The sequence below is a fragment of the Neurospora tetraspora genome (assembly GCF_033439725.1).
Source record: "Neurospora tetraspora strain CBS 560.94 chromosome Unknown B0H65scaffold_2, whole genome shotgun sequence".
Lineage (NCBI taxonomy): Eukaryota > Fungi > Ascomycota > Sordariomycetes > Sordariales > Sordariaceae > Neurospora > Neurospora tetraspora.
Genome location: NW_026944384.1, coordinates 3841530 through 3858919, shown reverse-complemented (window position 1 = coordinate 3858919; position 17390 = coordinate 3841530). Strand labels below are relative to the sequence as shown.

The window sequence follows — 17390 nt, the reverse complement described above, 5'->3', positions numbered from 1 at the left end:
GGTAGCTTGGTAGCAACCCGCCGACAAGAGAACAGATTAACAGAACATACAATCTCGAACAGTCCAAGAAGAGCGTGGTTGCGGTTGGCCCTTGGACTCTTGCTTGTTCCCCCCTGCGCACGAGGTTGCGCGGCGCGGTTCACCAAAGCGAATGAATGAATGAATGAAATCGAGAAAGTGGAATGGCAGAGGCAGGTGGAGAGGATGTCGATGCTGGCCAACAAGTGGACGGTCAGGATGCCTTCACCTTTGTCGCATTTGGAATTCTGCCATTACATACCTCTACAGCGAGACAGCTTGCAGGGGGCACGCACAGGTGCTGCCGTGGATGTGGAAGCATCGCCCGGCCAGTGCGCCGCGGAGGCAGGGACAGAGGCACATTTCAGAGCTCGGGCCACATCTAACGGCCCGCTTCAACGTCCCCCGCCGTCTGCCCCACTGTCAGACATGTTAGGTTGTCATTCAGGCCGAGCCTTTGATGTTTCCCCTTCTCGCCGTCGTCGCTGTCTCATCTTGAACTTATCCGAGGTTTGGATGTAGAAGATGTAGTGGTACTTATAGGATCACGGGATTTTAGGAATACATTTATTCAAGCAACGCGAACATACATACGAGATGAAGACAAACTTGATAATCTCAATCCATTTCACTACCCTCTTGTCTGCCCAACGCTTATTCCTGCTGGGTTCTCACCTGGCCAGGTTTAGATCGGGGTTGAGCGGGCAACAAAAGCTCACATCAATGCAGAAGATGCGAGCGGGAAAAGTGCCGCAAATCTCCCCGACCGTACCTGTCAAACCCTCCGTCCGAGATCCGGTCTCGCGCCATCGAAATCACCTCCATCGAAAGCATTCAAAGGTCCTCCATTCAATTTGAACAGTTGCACCCCATATTTCTTCCCCGTCTCGGTTATCTCGTACCATTCCGGGTTCGACAGGCCCGAGGGGTCAAAGTACAATGCCTTAATCTGCGGGTGGGCGATCAACTTCTCGATGAAGGGCAAGAGACCACTATGACGTCCCGGTGCGACCGTTACCGTGTCGACGTTGGGGAACTTTTGCAGCCAGTCGATAAAAGGCTGGCCATCAAAATTGCTGTAATGCTGAGCCCAGTTGAAGTGGTGTAGTCCGAGATGGTGAACGCTCGATGACGACGTGAAAGCCCAGTCCTTCGGGGGATCGATATGGATGCGGTTATTGAACAGTGACTGGTCGCTGTTGATGGCTAATTCAAGGACCTTCAGCGAACCATTTGTGGCTGTTTCCTCCAGGGCCTTTTGTAGTATACCGGTGCGTATGGGGCCATGGCACCTGAACACCTCCAGCCGTGGCCAACCCGCCGAAGCAATGCCCGACTCAGCAGTGGTTCCTGTGAGATCAGACATGAAACCCCGATGCGGGCTCCCCAGCTCATCACATGTCGTAAAGAGATAATTGATCAGATGCTCTTTGTCGGAAAGGATCTCAACAGAGCGGAGGTTTGGTAAAGCGGGCAAACCAAAAGACCCATGGATTGTGTCGTCAAGAGAGACGTGAGTCCTCACTGAGCCGAGATACAGAGACTGCAAATTTTGCCATGGTCGTATGTCGCTCGAAGGGACCTTGTCGAAACCCATGGGGTGAAGCTCATGATCGACAAACTTAAGCCCGTAGCCTTCGATATGAAGTTCCTCAAGGTGTGGAGTCAATTTCATGAGCCCGTTCTAAGATCAAATGGTAAGCAAGTGGATGAGACAGAGGAGCCTAGGACAAGTTACTGACCATATTCAGCTCCCCGAGATGTGTCCTTGGGTCGTAGCCATCGTCCGGCATCCTCAGCCGTAGCTTTCTCAAACTCGGCCAAGGCTGTCGGGTCATGATCGCGTTGAGATCCTTCCCCAAAAAACCTTGCAGGTCTAACACTTGAAGAGATGGACTTGTGAGCGGTAGAAGCTCTCCAACTGTATGGGCATCCAGTTTTTTCAGTGATAGATGTGTTAGTTTTGTCAGGTGCTTCCCTTGCACACCCCCAAGCATTTTTGGAATATCCTCGGGACCGTCGGGGTTGCTGAGACGCATGCGTCTATGGAGGCTTAGCCGTTCCAAATTGGGTAGACCACGCATGATCATTTGAAGCTTGTCGTGAGTCATCTTGAAATATGATGTGTCGTTGATCGTCAGAGACCGGATATTCTTGTGCTTGTTGAGGAACCGTGGAAAGAGCCAACCGGGTTTCCCAGGCCTACCCAGCGAGACCTTGCTCCAGAGCACCGAGTCTGAAAGCACCAGCTTCTGCCATTTCTTGCTCACGCGTTCACATCTCCTGTAGACCACGAGGATCTGTTAGCCCCGAAAAAGGAAAACAACGTTGGCAGGGGGGGGCTTGCATTAAACTTTCGGTGTCAAGATGCGACCAGATCATGGTTAGCAGCTCATGCGGGAGCTTCTCTACAGGATCTCTCTTTGACTCGGGCATGTCTAGCATACTGGACAATTGACGCAGAAGAATCTGGCTGGCGTATCAGCTGCATGTCCGCGCGCCGAGAGTGTGTTCAGACCGCTTGGACTCACATGGTACTGATTATACTTTACCCGCCGGTACTGTTCCATGTTGTAGAGCCCGGACCTGACGAACCGGACAGTGAGATCGTGCACATCGTGGGAAGGGTCAAGTTTAGAGTCTCGCAGTATGGTAGTAAGCGCAAGAGCTGCCGTCTGGTTGTCTTTGTTCTTGGTCAAGTTGCGAAGGACTCTGGCAACACGACAATACCCCTAGAGCTGTTAGGTCTCCCACTTCGACATGAGGCTAGAGTTGGTTAAGCCACTCACTATGGGGTGGGCGGGATCCAAGCGAATGAGACCAAGGGCAGTGGAAAATGCGGCGACATGCTTTTCCTGTTTGTCCAGAGAATCGGCCAGGCCGTCGACGGCGCGGATATGGAAGAGGTCGGTACACGATGGCCATACAAAGCCGCAAGGGCATGGCTCCTTAGCAGCGCGGTAGAGAGCATCGGGGCCTTCTTCATACACAGCAGTCACGCATTGCGAGATATGACAAGCCTTGTTGTTTCCGTGGCTGCCCGGCTTACAAGGGCAAGCATTGATGGCCTGTGTAGAGAGCTGTCAGCAGAGAAAGCGAAGCCGAAGGATGGTCATTCAGTCCCTGGAAGGTGTGCAGTACGGGATGTCGACGTCATGCTTGAGACCTAGGTTCAGAGCACCAACCCGTAACGTGGATTTGTCCGGGTCACTGGAGTCTAGCCGTTTCCTGGGTGGAAGTCGGCGGAATGTATCCATCGTGTTGATGGTTGCTACCTATGCAGTGGCAGCGGAGGGGAGGAGGTGGTGTACTGGGTTGGTGTTCGGTATGATGTTCGGGTAAAGAGGTGCGGAATCTCACACGTGGTGCTGAACATGGGTGGTGGGGGGATTTATATGTTGTATTGTGTAATCCCCTCTCCTGCATGTGGAAGTGGAACGTACCTTGAGAAGGGCCCCCAAGACTTTGATACCGCCTTCTTTGGAGCGGGTTGCGGAGCGGGCTTGGTCAATAGCTGACTTTACTTGGTTTTTCCAAGAGTCATATTCAATTCCCACATAGTTCCCTTCTTGGTCGCGACGCTTAGCGGCATCTAAGTGGGATTCTTGTGGACGTGGAGGTTGCGGTCGTTTAGCAGGAGCAAGCGTCGAATTCGCGGGGCTGTCTGACGCCTTGCGCTTAAGACTGGCGCTTCGAGGTGTCTTCTTGATCAGATAGCGCTCCATCCTGGGACGGAATCAACTAAATGTTTTCGTACTCCCTTTACTGGATCATGTGAGTTGACTATGAGTTTCGTTATGGTTTTATCTAGAGCACCAGGTCATGTCCAGAGGCTGATAATGATCCATGTGGTTGTGGTGATTCTTGTAAACATCATGGTGAACTTCAAGGAAAGGAACGTGTAGGTGCCTGCAATTGGTCGGAAACTGCCGCACCCGTCCAAGCTCGGACGGAACGGGAGGACCCCCCAAACAGAGTGACGCGTGACCAGTTTTAGTGGACGCGTCCACTGGAAGGTACCGACCAGCTGGTTCGATTTGGCGGGGACCCTACAACTTCCTAATTCGCCGACCTGCATGTACCCTGACGACAGTGGGGGCACCTGAGCCCCTCGGCTTATAAGGAACGGTACCTCTAACCTTTCTTGCCCATTTCATCCATCCATCATGAAATCCGAACTTGCGTGAAGAATATTATCAACTTTATGCTTCAAAATGTGATGGCCATAGAGCATACGACCCATCGTTTCTTTGAAATTTCTATAAATTATTCAGTTCCAGCGACGTCAACCGCTCCCATAGCCGGGATCCCATCCCTACACTCGTCTCATATTTCCCGGTACCCATTGAGCTCATACACGGTACCTCATTTGGACCTCCTAGTCGTTCCGGCATCTTGGTTTTCTATATCCTCGGTTCCGACTAGTCGATCGTGTTAATCTCGCTGTCCTTTTACTCTTTGTGGTTCCAATTGTACCGCCATCTACGGAGAGTTACCCTTTGGAGACGGACGGATTAAGGGCTGATGTTAGTTACATTCACCGTTCTAAGGGATCATCATGACAAACCTTCTATGGTCTGGTTACCGCTCAGAGTCGGTTGATGACTACCCGGGAGTGCTCGTTCCACTCGGGGAGGCTCATCTACACAGCCACTCGTCCAGATCCCGCCCACCTTCTGATTTAGACGATGCTCTACTCGGTCAGGATGACGAGGGCGGCCACCGTCACAAAGACCCAGCCGACGATGAGGACACGGGAATGCTGCTTGAAATGGGGACGGAGCCTGAGTACAGCATCGAGGGCTTTAGGAGAGAGGTTCGCCGCGGAAACAAGGGCGGCGAGAAGTGGACGGATTATGAGAGTGAGATCTCGACTATCCAAGATCTATCTTACAGGACATATTAATGCTAAACTACTTTATAGTGAAATCAAAGCTCATTAACAAGGCCATTCAAGACATTGGGATGGGGAGGTACAACTGGCAGCTATTTGTCTTGTGTGGCTTTGGCTGGTTTGCAGACAAGTACGAGTTCCCCTTCTTAAGGTACAAAACAACCCGTTGTTAACGCCGGTCTCGCAGTCTATGGATGCAAGGCATCTCTCTCACCCTCCCATCACTATCGGCCGAGTTCGACATATCAGAGAAGACCGTACGCTATACCACGTCCTTCCTATTCGCCGGCCTCTGTGTTGGGAGCTTCATCTGGGGAATCGGGTCCGATGTCCTCGGTCGACGCCTCGCCTTCAATGCCACTCTCTTCATCACCGCCATCTTCGGTATCGCCTCTGCTTTTGCAACAAGTTGGGCTGGGGTTTGTTTCCTGTACGCCGCCCTTGGCTTTGGCGTTGGCGGTAACTTACCCGTTGATGGTGCCCTCTTTCTCGAATTCTTGCCCGACGCCTCCAGCTCCCTGCTAACGCTTCTCTCTATCTGGTGGCCCATCGGCCAACTCTGCTCATCGCTGCTGGCCTGGTATTTCATCGGCCACTTGCCCGCCGAGCAAGGATGGCGACACTTTGTGTTCAGCATCGGCATCATCACCTTGATTATGTTCCTCGTCCGTTTCTTCATCTTCCACCTCTACGAGTCTCCCAAGTTCCTCCTCTCACGAGGCCGGCAAGCCGAGGCAGTAGCCGTCGTGCATGGGATCGCCTACCGCAACGGCCGCAAAACCTGGCTGACCGAAGAAATCCTCGACGCTGTCGTCGACGGACTATCATCCCCATCCCCAGCCACTCCTCGCCGCCGCCAGCATGTGACGCGACAACGACTATCGACCGCCAACATCCTCAAGCAGCGCTTCGCCTCTTTCTCCGGCGACCGTCTCCGTCCGCTCTTCAGCAACCGCAAGCTCGGTCTGACCACCGCCCTCATCTGGTTCTGCTGGGCGACCATCGGCATGGGATACCCCTTATTCAACGCCTTTCTCCCTCAGTATCTATCCCACGGTGGCAACAACAGCGGGCAACCAGCACCGGAAGCGGAAACCAACAATCCAGAAGCCATCTCAGCCGAAACCTACCGCAACTACGCCATAACCTCCATCGCCGGAGTCCCCGGTAGCTTACTCGCCGCCTACGCGGTGGACAAGAAATCGCCCTTTTTGGGCCGTCGTGGAACGCTCGCCCTCTCGACGCTCGTTTCCGCCATCTTCCTCTATCTGTTCGTCAAGTTCGGCACCACGCCGGGTGCCTTGCTCACATTCTCGTGCATAGAGGCATTCGCGCAGAATATCATGTATGGCGTCTTGTATGCTTTCACGCCCGAGATCTTCCCGGCGCCGGTTCGCGGAGCGGGCACGGGCGTGGCGAGTTTCTTGAACAGGGTGACGGGCCTGGTGGCACCGATTTTGGCGGCGACGGTGCCGGGAGATGGTACGACTACGCCTGTGTATCTGTCGGCGGCGCTGATTTTGGCGGCGTTTGTGGGGATGGTGATGATTCCCATCGAGACGAGGGGGAGGCAGAGGTTGTGATGTGGTTGTGATGTGGTAGGTGGTGGAAGAGAACGTCGGGGAAATCACGAAATGAAGGTCGTAAGAACACTACCTCGAGGAATCAATAGAAGTTTTGGATAACACAAACATCAACGAAAGGCGTTATGGATATAGGGTGGTGAATGAGCATCGTCAAGGAGTTCTCTTCACCACAGTAAATGACTTTCAAATGATCATAAACTCAAAAACGGTTGGCTAATCGCTTTGCTAAAATAACCTGAAATGTGGAATCGAAAAGAAAGCCCAACTAAAATCTGCCCCGACATCACCAACTCTGTCTCACTTCGTCCCCCTCGCTCCAGCCGGCGCATCCACCCTCCTCCTCTGCAACCCCCTCCCCAACGCATCCCTAACCATGGGATCATTCCTAATCGTATTCTGCACCAACCACTCCTTGATCTTCCCCCTCATACTGCTCAGCGCCTCCTGATCCCCCGCAAACGGCGCAATCCCCAGCTCCACCAGCCTCGTTGTATCCAGATCCAACCCTTTGCTCATCATCTCCAGCCTCTCCAGCCCTTGCTTCAGCAGCTCCTCCTGATCGCCGCCTCCCGCCCCATTATTCTTCGCAACCAGTTGCCCACTCGACGTATCCGCCGTCAACAACGGGCCAATCTGCGAGATAGCAATATACACCGTGACGCTAACCTTCCTCATCAGCGCCACCGCCTGGAACGGCAAGTAATACCTGCCCATCACACCCGTCACCCGTTGTAGCAATGGGTTCAGGAAGTGCTCAAACACCGCCGGCCGCCCGGGGCTCATGACCGTGTGCGCCTCCCACACAAACATGCTCGCCAGCACCAGCCACCGCTCGTACCGGCCCCACGTCAGGTATCCCAGCAGGCCCAAGCCGTACAGCACCGCGGCCGCGAGGCCGTAGTAGGACAACAACATCTGGGCGCCGCGCATGACGAAGTCGCGGTGGGTTTTGCATCCTCCCTTGCCATTCCCGTTGGGCCCGGCCCAGGCGACGGCGTCGACGCCGAACCGCTCGTACGCAAATCGGCGCACGGGGTCCGTGAGCGTGTCCACGGCTGTTTTTAGGTGTACGAAGTAATTGTTTACCTCCTCTTGGCTTTGTTGTCCTTGTCCTGTAACCACTTTGTCGGGGTGGTAGAGGGCGGCCAGCCGGCGGAACCGGCTCTTTATCTCGCGCTCGCTCGCGTCGGGGCTGACGCCTAGGTCGCCGTAGAAGTTGGAGCCGCGCACGACGAGCTCGTAGTGGGCTTCGTAGATGGTGTAGAGGAGGTAGACGGTCACGACGAGGATGTGGATGCGTCGGCGGTGTTCGGCGTATCGAGGGGTCCCGGGCATGGGGCGCGGCGAGCCGGCGCGGATGGTGATGCCGTAGTAGAGCGATTGGACCCAGCCGGTGACGAGATTGGGCAGGAATGTCCAGCCGAAGAGGGAGAGGAGGTCGGACATTTTGCTGTTCGATGTCGTGTGTAGGTAATTCGGCAATGACGTTTAGCTCGCTCGATCGGTTGTTGGGCTAATTGTCCACGCGCGCGGGTCGTAGTGTTTCTAAGTCGTGGAGGGATGTTTGGCTCTTTGTCACCTGGACATTGCAAGATAAGGTACGAATGCGACAGAACCTGAAACTGTGAGAATGGGATCACGTCCTGTCCAGAAGACACAAAGAACGTAGGAAATTGGCTGGATAGAAAGAAGAGCGGCAGCAGATGCAGGGAGCTCTCGTAGGTTGCAATCTGGCCAGGCTGCAAAGGGCCAGTTGTTTGTATTTTGGTGGTGCTTTTTAGTGGTGTTTAGCGCTAAACAATGAAAGTCAAGTTGGTCTCATCCCTCCACATGCGCTGCAAGGCTGACCGAGTTACAAGGGCCTCCCTTGCGTCATATAACCGGGCTCCCGCGGCAGGCAGACCGGCTATTAACCGGCAAACTCGGCTATCTGATTTGATCGGTCTTTTTTAACCGGCCGGCAACTGCAACATTCACATGTCGGCCCTTCCTTCAAGCAGCAGGCAGCGTCATCGCTCAAGAGCATCCAACAAGTTTGAGAAGATGGAGAAACCACAAATCAATTCATAAACTCATAACGCAACGACCCTCGCGGGTGTTCCAGAAAAATGAAAACCGGTGACCGAAGTGACAAATACAGTAATCCATAACATACACAACTATCGTTCCTCGTTCCTTCTTCTTGTTCTTCTTTGCTGTTCCAAGTCTTCGTATAGCGCGTGCGATCTTCACCATCACCACCGCTGTCGTCCCCTTTCATCATTAAACACTAAGCAGAGGTAGATGTTCGCCTCACCATTATCATCAAACCAATATGCCGATTATTAAACCACAGTAGCCACCCCCTGAATCCGAAAATAGTCAAAACACTAGGTGTCAGGCCTTTAACTGCTGCCAAAGAAGCGCCTGACGGCAGCCCTAAAGCCAGTTTTCTTGCCTTCCTTCACTTCTTTCCTTCGCTCTTCCCTCTTTTGGCGGTGAGCGGCGGCCTGTGTTGGTGACTGAGGCTCCGGACCGCCAGCCGACGAAGTGGGGGACACAGCTTCTCCAGACCCGTCCGATGCAGTGGATGACTGCTTCTTGGACTTGAAGACGGACGAGATGGAGCTCTTCTTGCTGTGTCCGCGCTCCGTGCCCGATCTCCGCAGTCTTGTTGTGCTAGACCGCCCAAGCTCCGGTGAAGAGGATCCCTGTTGAACAATGGTCGGGTCCGATACGGTCTCAACGTTCTTGACGTGAGCGTACTTCTTCCTGGCGGTGGGTGATGGAGGCTCGACATCCTTCCCCTTTCCTTTCACATCAGCCTCGGAAGGCACTCCTGAGAGACCAAGGGCGTTGGTTTCCGGCTTATCAGCTGTGGCAGTGGCAGCTGGGCTTGAAGAATCGGCTGTGGCGTAGACGACTACTGCTGCTGCGACCATCTCCTCTGCTTGCTTAATGGTGTTCTTGTCCTGCCCCCGCTCATTGCGGGAGCAGCTCACTTCCTGAGCCACAGGATCGTCAAGACCAGGGACAACGACAGCAGATGTGGGTACACGCTGGTCCACCGAGACTTGGTTGGTTGTCCTGTCTTCTGTTGGGAGCCTTTGGGGATTAAGAGCGTTATCAGTCTGTGTTCCTTCCTGGTCAACGGACTGGATTGTTTTTTCCTCACCATCTTCAGAAGAAGCTCCCTTCTTTCCATCGATTTTTGCAGCTTCTTCTTCAGCTGGTGCTTCCTTCTCCACGACGTAGAAGGATTCGGAGAGCGGCACCGTCTCATCAACGATCTCGGGTGCTTCAGCCTCTACTGACGAAGTCGGCTTGACATCCTCAGCGACAGCCTGGGGAGACTTGGGCTCGGGCTTGGGACGCTCAGCAACGAGTGAGCCAGCCTCAGTTGAACCGTGAGCCACGGAACGCTCGAGGGTGGCGACCTTTGGTGCAGAATCCGAGATGATGGGCTTGGCGACTTCGGTAACCTTCTCCGTGACGGGCTTGGAGACCTCGGTGACCTTGTCGGCAACCGCAACAGCGGCGGCTCCCAGAGCACCAGCAACAGCAATGCCCGCACCGATGGCAATCTCCGTGGCATTGGACTTGCTCTCGTCGGTGTCCTTCTTCTCGGAGTCCTCGGCAGCCTTTGTGACGGACGCGTCGTCAAGAGCGGACTCGGGCTTGTCGGTAGCTTCCTCTTGAGTCTCCGCCACCGGAGCCTCCTCAACAGCCTGTTGAACGCTAGCAGGTTCCTCATGGCTGACGGCGTCCGTGGGTACTTGGACGCTGTCATTGGATGATTCCCCTTCAATGGCAGTCTTGTCCTCACCTGTAGTCTGCTCTTCGGCAACCACCTCCTTGACATCATCATGCACGGGTGCAGCAACTGTGTCTTGGATCTTGGCCTCGCTCGACTCATCAACCGGCAATACTGCCTTTGACTCACCGACAGTTTCCTCAACTGGAGTTTGCTTCTCGTCGTGATCCTCAGCCTTGGCAGTGACGGGCTCAGACGCCTCGACCTGGGCGATATCGGTAGCCTTGACTTCGGGAGTAGATTCTGCGACCTGAGAGACCGGCTCAGCCACAGTCTCAACAGGCTCAGCAGCATCGGCGACGCTCTTGGTGGCGGATTCGGTGATAACAGGCTCGATAGCCTCGGTGGCGGGCTCGGCGGCAATCTCGGTAGGCTCGACAGTAGGCTCAGAAACAGCCTCTACGGCGGGCTCAGGGGCCGTCTCAGGAATAGAGGCAGTGGCAGTCTCGGTGGCGCTTTCGATGGAAGGTTCGGCCGCAGTCTCTTGAACAGGCTCCTCCTTCGCGGTTTCGGCAGCAACTTCCTGCTGCTCGGGCTTGACCTCCTCAGACTTGACCTCCTCGACGATTGGGGTCGCCTCGACGGGCTTGGTTTCTTCGACAGCCTTGGGCGCCTCGGTAGCGGGGGTCTCCTCGACAATAGGGGCCTCTTCGACGACGGAGGTCTCGACAGCGGGGGTCTCCTCAACGGCCTGAGGCTCCTCGACAGTCTTGGGCTCCTCAGCAAGAGGGGTCTCCTCGACGGTCTTGGACTCTTCAACAGCAGAGGTCTCAACGGCCTCGACCTCCTCAGCGGCAGTGACTTGAGGCTCCTCGACAGTCTTGGGCTCCTCAACAGCAGGGGCCTGCTCGGAAGCCTCGACCTTCTCAGCAGCGGGGGTCTCCTCAACGGACTGAGGCTCCTCGACAGTCTTGGGCTCCTCAACAGCAGGGGCCTGCTCGGAAGCCTCGATCTCCTCAGCAGCGGGGGTCTCCTCCACAGCCTCGACTTCCTCGACGACAGTCTTGGGTTCCTCAGCGGCGGAGGCCTCCTCAACGGCCTGAGGCTCCTCGACGGTCTTGGGCTCCTCGGTCACCTTGGACTCCTCGACAACGGGTGTCTCTTCAGCAGCCTTGGTCTCCTCCACAGCCTTGACTTCCTCGACGACGGGGGTCTGCTCAACCTCAGCGGTCTTAGACTCCTCGACAACGGGGGTTTCGGAAACAGCCTCGGGAACGGCAACATCTTCAGAGACAGGCTTCTCGGCGGCAGCAGGCTCAGGGGACTTCTCCTCGACGTCCTCCGCCTCGACAGGCTTCTCGCTTTCGACAGATTCCTCAACCTTAGCCTCGGTCTCCTCCTGGACAACGGGCGCCTCGGGCTTCTCTTCGGGAACCTCAGTCTTTTCCTCGGCAGCAGGGGCCTCGACCTTCTCCTGTACCTCAGCCTCCTGCTCAACAGGGGCCTCAGCGACGGGAGCCTCAGATTCCTCTTCCTTGGCGGGAGTTTCAGGCTTCTCCTCCTGAGCTTCAGTCTCGGTTTCGGGAGCAGATGTCTCGACCGTCTCCTCAGAAGCAGGAGCCTCGACTTCCTCGACAGCAGGAGCCTCGACTTCCTCGACAGCAGGAGCCTCGACTTCCTCGACAGCAGGAGCCTCGACTTCCTCGACAGCAGGAGCCTCGACTTCCTCGACAGCAGGAGCCTCGACTTCCTCGACAGCAGGAGCCTCGACTTCCTCGACAGCAGGAGCCTCAACCTTCTCCTCGTGAGCAGGGGTTTCAACCTCCTCAGCAGCAGGAGCTTCAATCTTCTCCTCCTCGACGTTGGTCTCCTCGGGAGCAGAAGGCTCGACTTCCTCAACAGGAGTTTCGGTCTTCTCCTCCTCGACGTTGGTCTCCTCAACAGATGCCTGGGTCTCTTCAGAAACAGGGGCAGCAGTCTCCTTAACCTCTTCAGTCGTCTCGGGAAGTTGAAAGAAAATGTGAGAGAGACCACCCTTGCTTTGGACGGGGACCTCAGGGACCTTGACATCCTCCTTGACCTCGGCCTGGACTTCGCAAGTCTCAACACTCTCGACTGGCGTGCTGTCAACTTCCGGCACCTTCGTCTCCTCGACAATCTGAACCTTGGTATCGACTGGTTCGGCGCTTTTAAGGACCTCCTCGGTCTCGGGAACGACTTCGGAGGCGGGCTCGGGGGTGACCTCAGTGGCCTCAGGTACAACAACCTCGGGAGCAGGCGAGTCTTCCTCCTTCAACTCAGCAACCTCGGCGTATGTCGGAGTGGATTCATCCTGGGCGGTTGTTGTGGTGGTGGTGGTCTCTTCCTCGGGCTGGGAAGGAACTTCCTCTTCGGTGCTCACGGGTTCAGGGACGGCCACAGGAGCCTCCTCGGTTGTCGTCGCCGGTGTCTCTTCAGTCGATTCTGGCGCAGGGGCTTCCTGGGGCTCGGACTCGTCGACCTGGGCCTCGGCAACGGGCTGCTCGACCTCCTTTACTTCCACGGCCTCAGGCTCCGGCGCGGGCTCACTCGGTTGGCTGACCTCCTCGGACTGCTGTTCTTGCTGTTGCTGCTCCTCGACGACGGGCTTGACCTCTGGTGTCTGCTCGGCGGTCTCTGTTTGCGCAGGCTGCTCTCCTAGGATAGAAGCAATAGATGCCGAGAGGTCCTTGCTGGTCTTGGACTTGGACTTCTTCTTCTTCTTTTTCTTCTTCTTTTCGCCGTCGTTCGGGGCGCCGCTATCCTCGTGCTCCTCAGGGGCAGCCTCAGACTCTGTTACGGGCTGAGATTCGGCCTCGGCCAGCGCCAGAGCCCTAGCAGCGGCCTTCTTCGCCTTCTCCTTTTCCCTCTTCTTGGCGTTCTTCTTGGCATTCTTAGAGGCGGCAGAAGCTCCTGGAGAGCCTGGAGAGGTGGGAGACATGGGCGAGCTCAAGTCATCGTCTATAGCAGCGATCAGTATGACTGAGACGCTACGGATGCAGCTCGGCCATGTAGACAGCACTTACCAGAGTTGTGGTTGGCACCATTTTGTGTCACCTCAGATTGTGCCTTGTCGGAAGAAGTCACGACGGAGAGGGCCTGAGGTGTGCTCTTACTATCCGCCATGCAGAGCTGTGTCGTCGGGGTATCGGAAGGCGGCAGAAAGGTAGGGAACGGCAAAGAGGGGTGGGGCCTTGGACGGCAGTGTTTGGCCTCCGTTCAAGATCTCAGCGTGGGAACGGAAAAGGGGGAACTGTCTAAATATGTGGTCGTTGACGGTCGTATAAGCCAAGTATGGCCAGCCTGTGTGGTGTCACGTCCTGTAGTTGGCCGTGCAAACGGTCCCAGAATCAGAATCAAGCTCGCCAAGTTACAGAGAATGAGATTGAGAGCTAGGGGAAGCTGATTGCGAACAACGACAAGGCGTACGGAAAGTGAGAGAGAGGACGGAGGGAGAAAAAAGGTTTGTATTCACCTCGTAAGTCGTAATGCGTTTTGAGGTCGGCGATGGGGGGTATGACTCTCGGAGCCGTTTGGTTTTACAGGTGAAACTCCTAGGGAAAGGGGATCTAGGAAAGTTGAGGTTGGAGTGTAGCAGGTGGAAAAGGGACCCTTGGGCAAGTTTCGAGAAGAAAAAAAGCGACTGGGCTTGGCACGACTGGAGTTTCGCAGGAGCGATGGACTCAGAACTGTGGATGTTGTGGACTTTGTGGATTTTGTGGATGGGGATGGGACCACCGGCTCGACATTATGAGTGGTACCTGCCCACACAACCCTCGACACACCAGGTCACAACCACAGCTTTCCCCCTTCTCGTTCCGCTTCTGTGCCCTGATGCCCTCACTCCCCCGGCCGTTTTGGGCTCTTCTGCCCTTCTCTCAGTGTAGGTCATATGTATCGCCGTGGCCGAATGGACCGACGTCGTCAACAAATTCACTTTGCGACCCCGGCTGCAACATGGGGTATTTCCAATTGGGAAGGGTTCCCCATCGTCACGGCTCCTCACGGCTCCCCATATTGCTCGCAGCTTGCCACGCGATTGGATGGCGCCGACGTGAGATTGGGCAGTGACCCACCACATCTCCATCAGCGTTCTCACATTGACCACTCACCGCATCGGATTCATCGCCCGCCTTGCGGCCTGGGGATCAAAATTCAAAGGAGATCCGCCGCCCTCTGATCTCTTCTTTCTGCAGCAATTGACCCATCAACACCCAAGCAAGACACCCAAGAAACCAACCCCACGGTTCACGAAGAACCCAACTCCGGCACAAGCGACTTTCACTTTGTCACTGCTCTTACAAACATTGGCCCAAGTGCTTCACAGTAGCGCCACGTCGCAATGGCACCGGGGGAACGAGCTACCTACAGTACACTGTAAATGAGCGGCAGGGGCTCGAAGGAGGGGAACTCAGATCACCTCCAGGAAGGGACAAGGCCCAGGTACAGGCGCTCAGGCGGTACTAGTACCTAGTCCAGTAAAAAACTGTTACCATATTGAGGGGCTGGTTCGTGATGGATGATGGCGCCGTTTGGCGTTGCAGATTCATGATGGGGTAAGTCATTCTCGTCCTCATCAGCTGAGGAAGAGACCGCCGCCAAAAGCCCGATTTGACGGGCAACGGCCAACGACGGGAGCTATCAAAGAAAGAAAGTCATCTCAAAATAGACATCCAACCTATCCGAGACCCGCAGCACCAATAACAACAACAAGGACGACGCCTGTCCGGGACATATAAGCTCGAGACGCCGCTGTCTTTCTGTTTTGGTGTGTTTTACAAAGGCCCAGAACGGAACCCAAGCGTCAATGTCTTGCAAAAGATATCAGATGCCCATCACTTCATCAATCACCCCAACTGCGAGGCTGACAACAGCAATCCCATTGGCTACGGCAGAATATCAATGTGCCATTGGGTCTGACTCTGGTGAGCCGGCCAATATTATTTCATTGGGTTCTTCTCCAAAGGGTTACACGGGCTTGACTTGTTCCTGGATTGGGCATGTCGTCTGAGTACTGTTTTACAAGACTTCAGATGATAGTCCTCTATGAAACCAACGGGTGGATGCGTCATGATAAACTTTGCGAACTTGGCGAGTATAGATCACTATTTGATATCCTCACCGCGCTTACTGACATTGACGATCCCAAGGCACTATATCTCCCATTCCGACAATATCAAGGTGACTGTACACTTTGCTGATCGTACACGCTGACTGCAAGATTGCAGATGCATTTCGTCAATCAAGGTTGCCGCGTACACGCTCGGGTTGATCAGGCTACGTGGGCACCCAACAGCTTGTCGTTGCTGGGAGATCGCCGTGATGGGATTGGCGATGAAATGCAGAACGGACGTGACCCTGACGGCGGCAGATGGCCCGCCAGCCCACCACTCCCACACCATCAATATCACACTTTCAAATGCAAAATATCGGGTGAGCATCCGGCCAAAAAGACGGGTAGGACAAAAGCGGGTAGAAATCTCTGACTCTGCTTCTCGCTGCATAGAAGCCCAGATGTCCGGCCCAATTGCGCCGTCTGCCCAATTTCACCTCTACTGCTTCTTCGGAAGAGCCATTGTGGAAATTGGGTACAAATAAAATCCTGCCGTAGCATTGCATTACAGTCGAGGAAGCAATGTCGAGGTTGCCGAAGCCGGGCGGCTGGCTCGTGAGGTCCGTGAGGGTACACTCTCGAAAGTAGCCGGGTATAACTACATAGCGAGGCTGGGCAAGCAGCCAAGAACCACCCAAGAGTCCCCGCATCCGAGCTCCCGAGCTAACAAGGCCCCGGTCCATCACGCCAACGCAACAAGTGGAACTTGGGAATTCGTTCGTTCGTCGTTCGTTCGGTCGGGGTTCGCTCGGTACCTGCCCTGAAGCCCGGGACTCAGGCACAAGGGGCCCGGCCCCATCGTCGTCCAGAGAGAGCGAATTCGAGCGTCGTTGTTCCTGACCGAAACCGACGAGAAGATGCCATCTCCCAAATCCCGTCGGTCATCCGCGGCCCCGTTTTCCCACTTCCCCCTTTTTTCCCATGTGCGACTCCGTCCACATTTGCATGACTTACAGAAAAGGTACATAAGTACGGACTCTTTAAACTCCGAAAAAGAGCCAGACTGGCCTTTACAAATGGACGGGAGCTCCTCCGTCCCTGAAAACTGCAAGAATGAGAAATGGGACGGGAATGGGGGATTCCGCGTTTGTGCAAGGCTGGGGGGGATGCCAAGTTTCCGGTAAATCAGGTACCGATTCAACAAGCTTCGGTGGGATTCTGGTGCTAGCGATCAATTGGGTACCTGAGTTCACTACCCCGCCAACAAACCGCTTCTTCCGTTCGCCGAGAACATGCAAAGAAGCAGACGACGGGGTTACCGAACGAGATCACTCAACCAACTTTGGAAAGTGTTCACAAGGTAGGCTTTTCATATTCTGTGTCTCTCACATCTTCAAGTCTCTTCACATCCATAGGTGACCGATCCCGCCGTGAAGCTACCTACTCCGGAAGAGGTGCTGGTGACGGGCGGGACTGTATGTACACAGTAAACCTCGGTGATCGGGCGGTCAACGGTCAGTGGAACTTCCGGCGCTGACTTGCCGCCCGGCGTCTCTCTTAGCCAGCCGAGCCAGCCTCCCGCCGCCGCCGCCGAATCCACTTTTCCTCCTTCCGATCGGTTGATGCTCGACAGGGGAAGCTGTTGCGAGTTTGCGACTTGCGAGGCTGGGAAATGCACCCCAGGTTTTGAGGCTCGCTTCACGGAACCACTGCACTCACACTCACAGGAACACACGACACAAGGGGCCGGGGGAGATTTGCAAATGCGTGCCACCAATCCACGAGTCCGGGGGGTTTTAGGTGAACCTAGCTGTCCTCCATACCGAAAGCGATCCAAGAGAGGTCAGGTGAAGAAGTTCCAAAAAGGGCGGTGTGACCAACCTTCCGTTTCGCGAACCACGGCCGCCAGCGAGAACCTGCCAGCGAGAACCTGCCAGCGAGAGAACAGTATGTAACTGATCCTTGTGTTTGTTGCACACGAACAGCCCAGTGGTCAATGGTCGTTCGATTGGACTATACCTAGAGTATTTGAGGGTCTAGATCTTCAACAAAAGATGGATATCCAAGTCAAAGTCAACAAATGCTTTG

General features: G+C 55.1%; 3 protein-coding genes across 3 annotated transcripts; 1 reads left to right on the top strand and 2 right to left on the bottom strand.

Annotated features, from left to right (window-relative positions):
- Positions 1-550: 550 nt before the first annotated feature.
- On the bottom strand, positions 551-3938 carry B0H65DRAFT_457530 (uncharacterized protein). The gene is made up of 6 exons (XM_062826357.1): positions 3462-3938; positions 2808-3086; positions 2550-2750; positions 2366-2487; positions 1761-2301; positions 551-1702 (listed from the first exon to the last, which is right to left on the bottom strand). Exons 1-6 carry the CDS (start codon positions 3741-3743, stop codon positions 794-796), a joined length of 2334 nt encoding a protein of 777 aa, XP_062684619.1. The 5' UTR covers positions 3744-3938; the 3' UTR covers positions 551-793.
- Positions 3939-4185: 247 nt separating this feature from the next.
- Positions 4186-6645, top strand: B0H65DRAFT_114236 (major facilitator superfamily domain-containing protein). Its single transcript, XM_062820631.1, has 3 exons — positions 4186-4880; positions 4943-5042; positions 5100-6645. Exons 1-3 carry the CDS (start codon positions 4577-4579, stop codon positions 6493-6495), a joined length of 1800 nt encoding a protein of 599 aa, XP_062684618.1. The 5' UTR covers positions 4186-4576; the 3' UTR covers positions 6496-6645.
- B0H65DRAFT_114232 (uncharacterized protein) lies at positions 6646-8351 on the bottom strand. Its single transcript, XM_062820630.1, has one exon. The coding sequence runs from the start codon at positions 7942-7944 to the stop codon at positions 6796-6798; it is 1149 nt and encodes a 382-aa protein (XP_062684617.1). The 5' UTR covers positions 7945-8351; the 3' UTR covers positions 6646-6795.
- Between the last annotated feature and the right edge of the window lie 9039 nt (positions 8352-17390).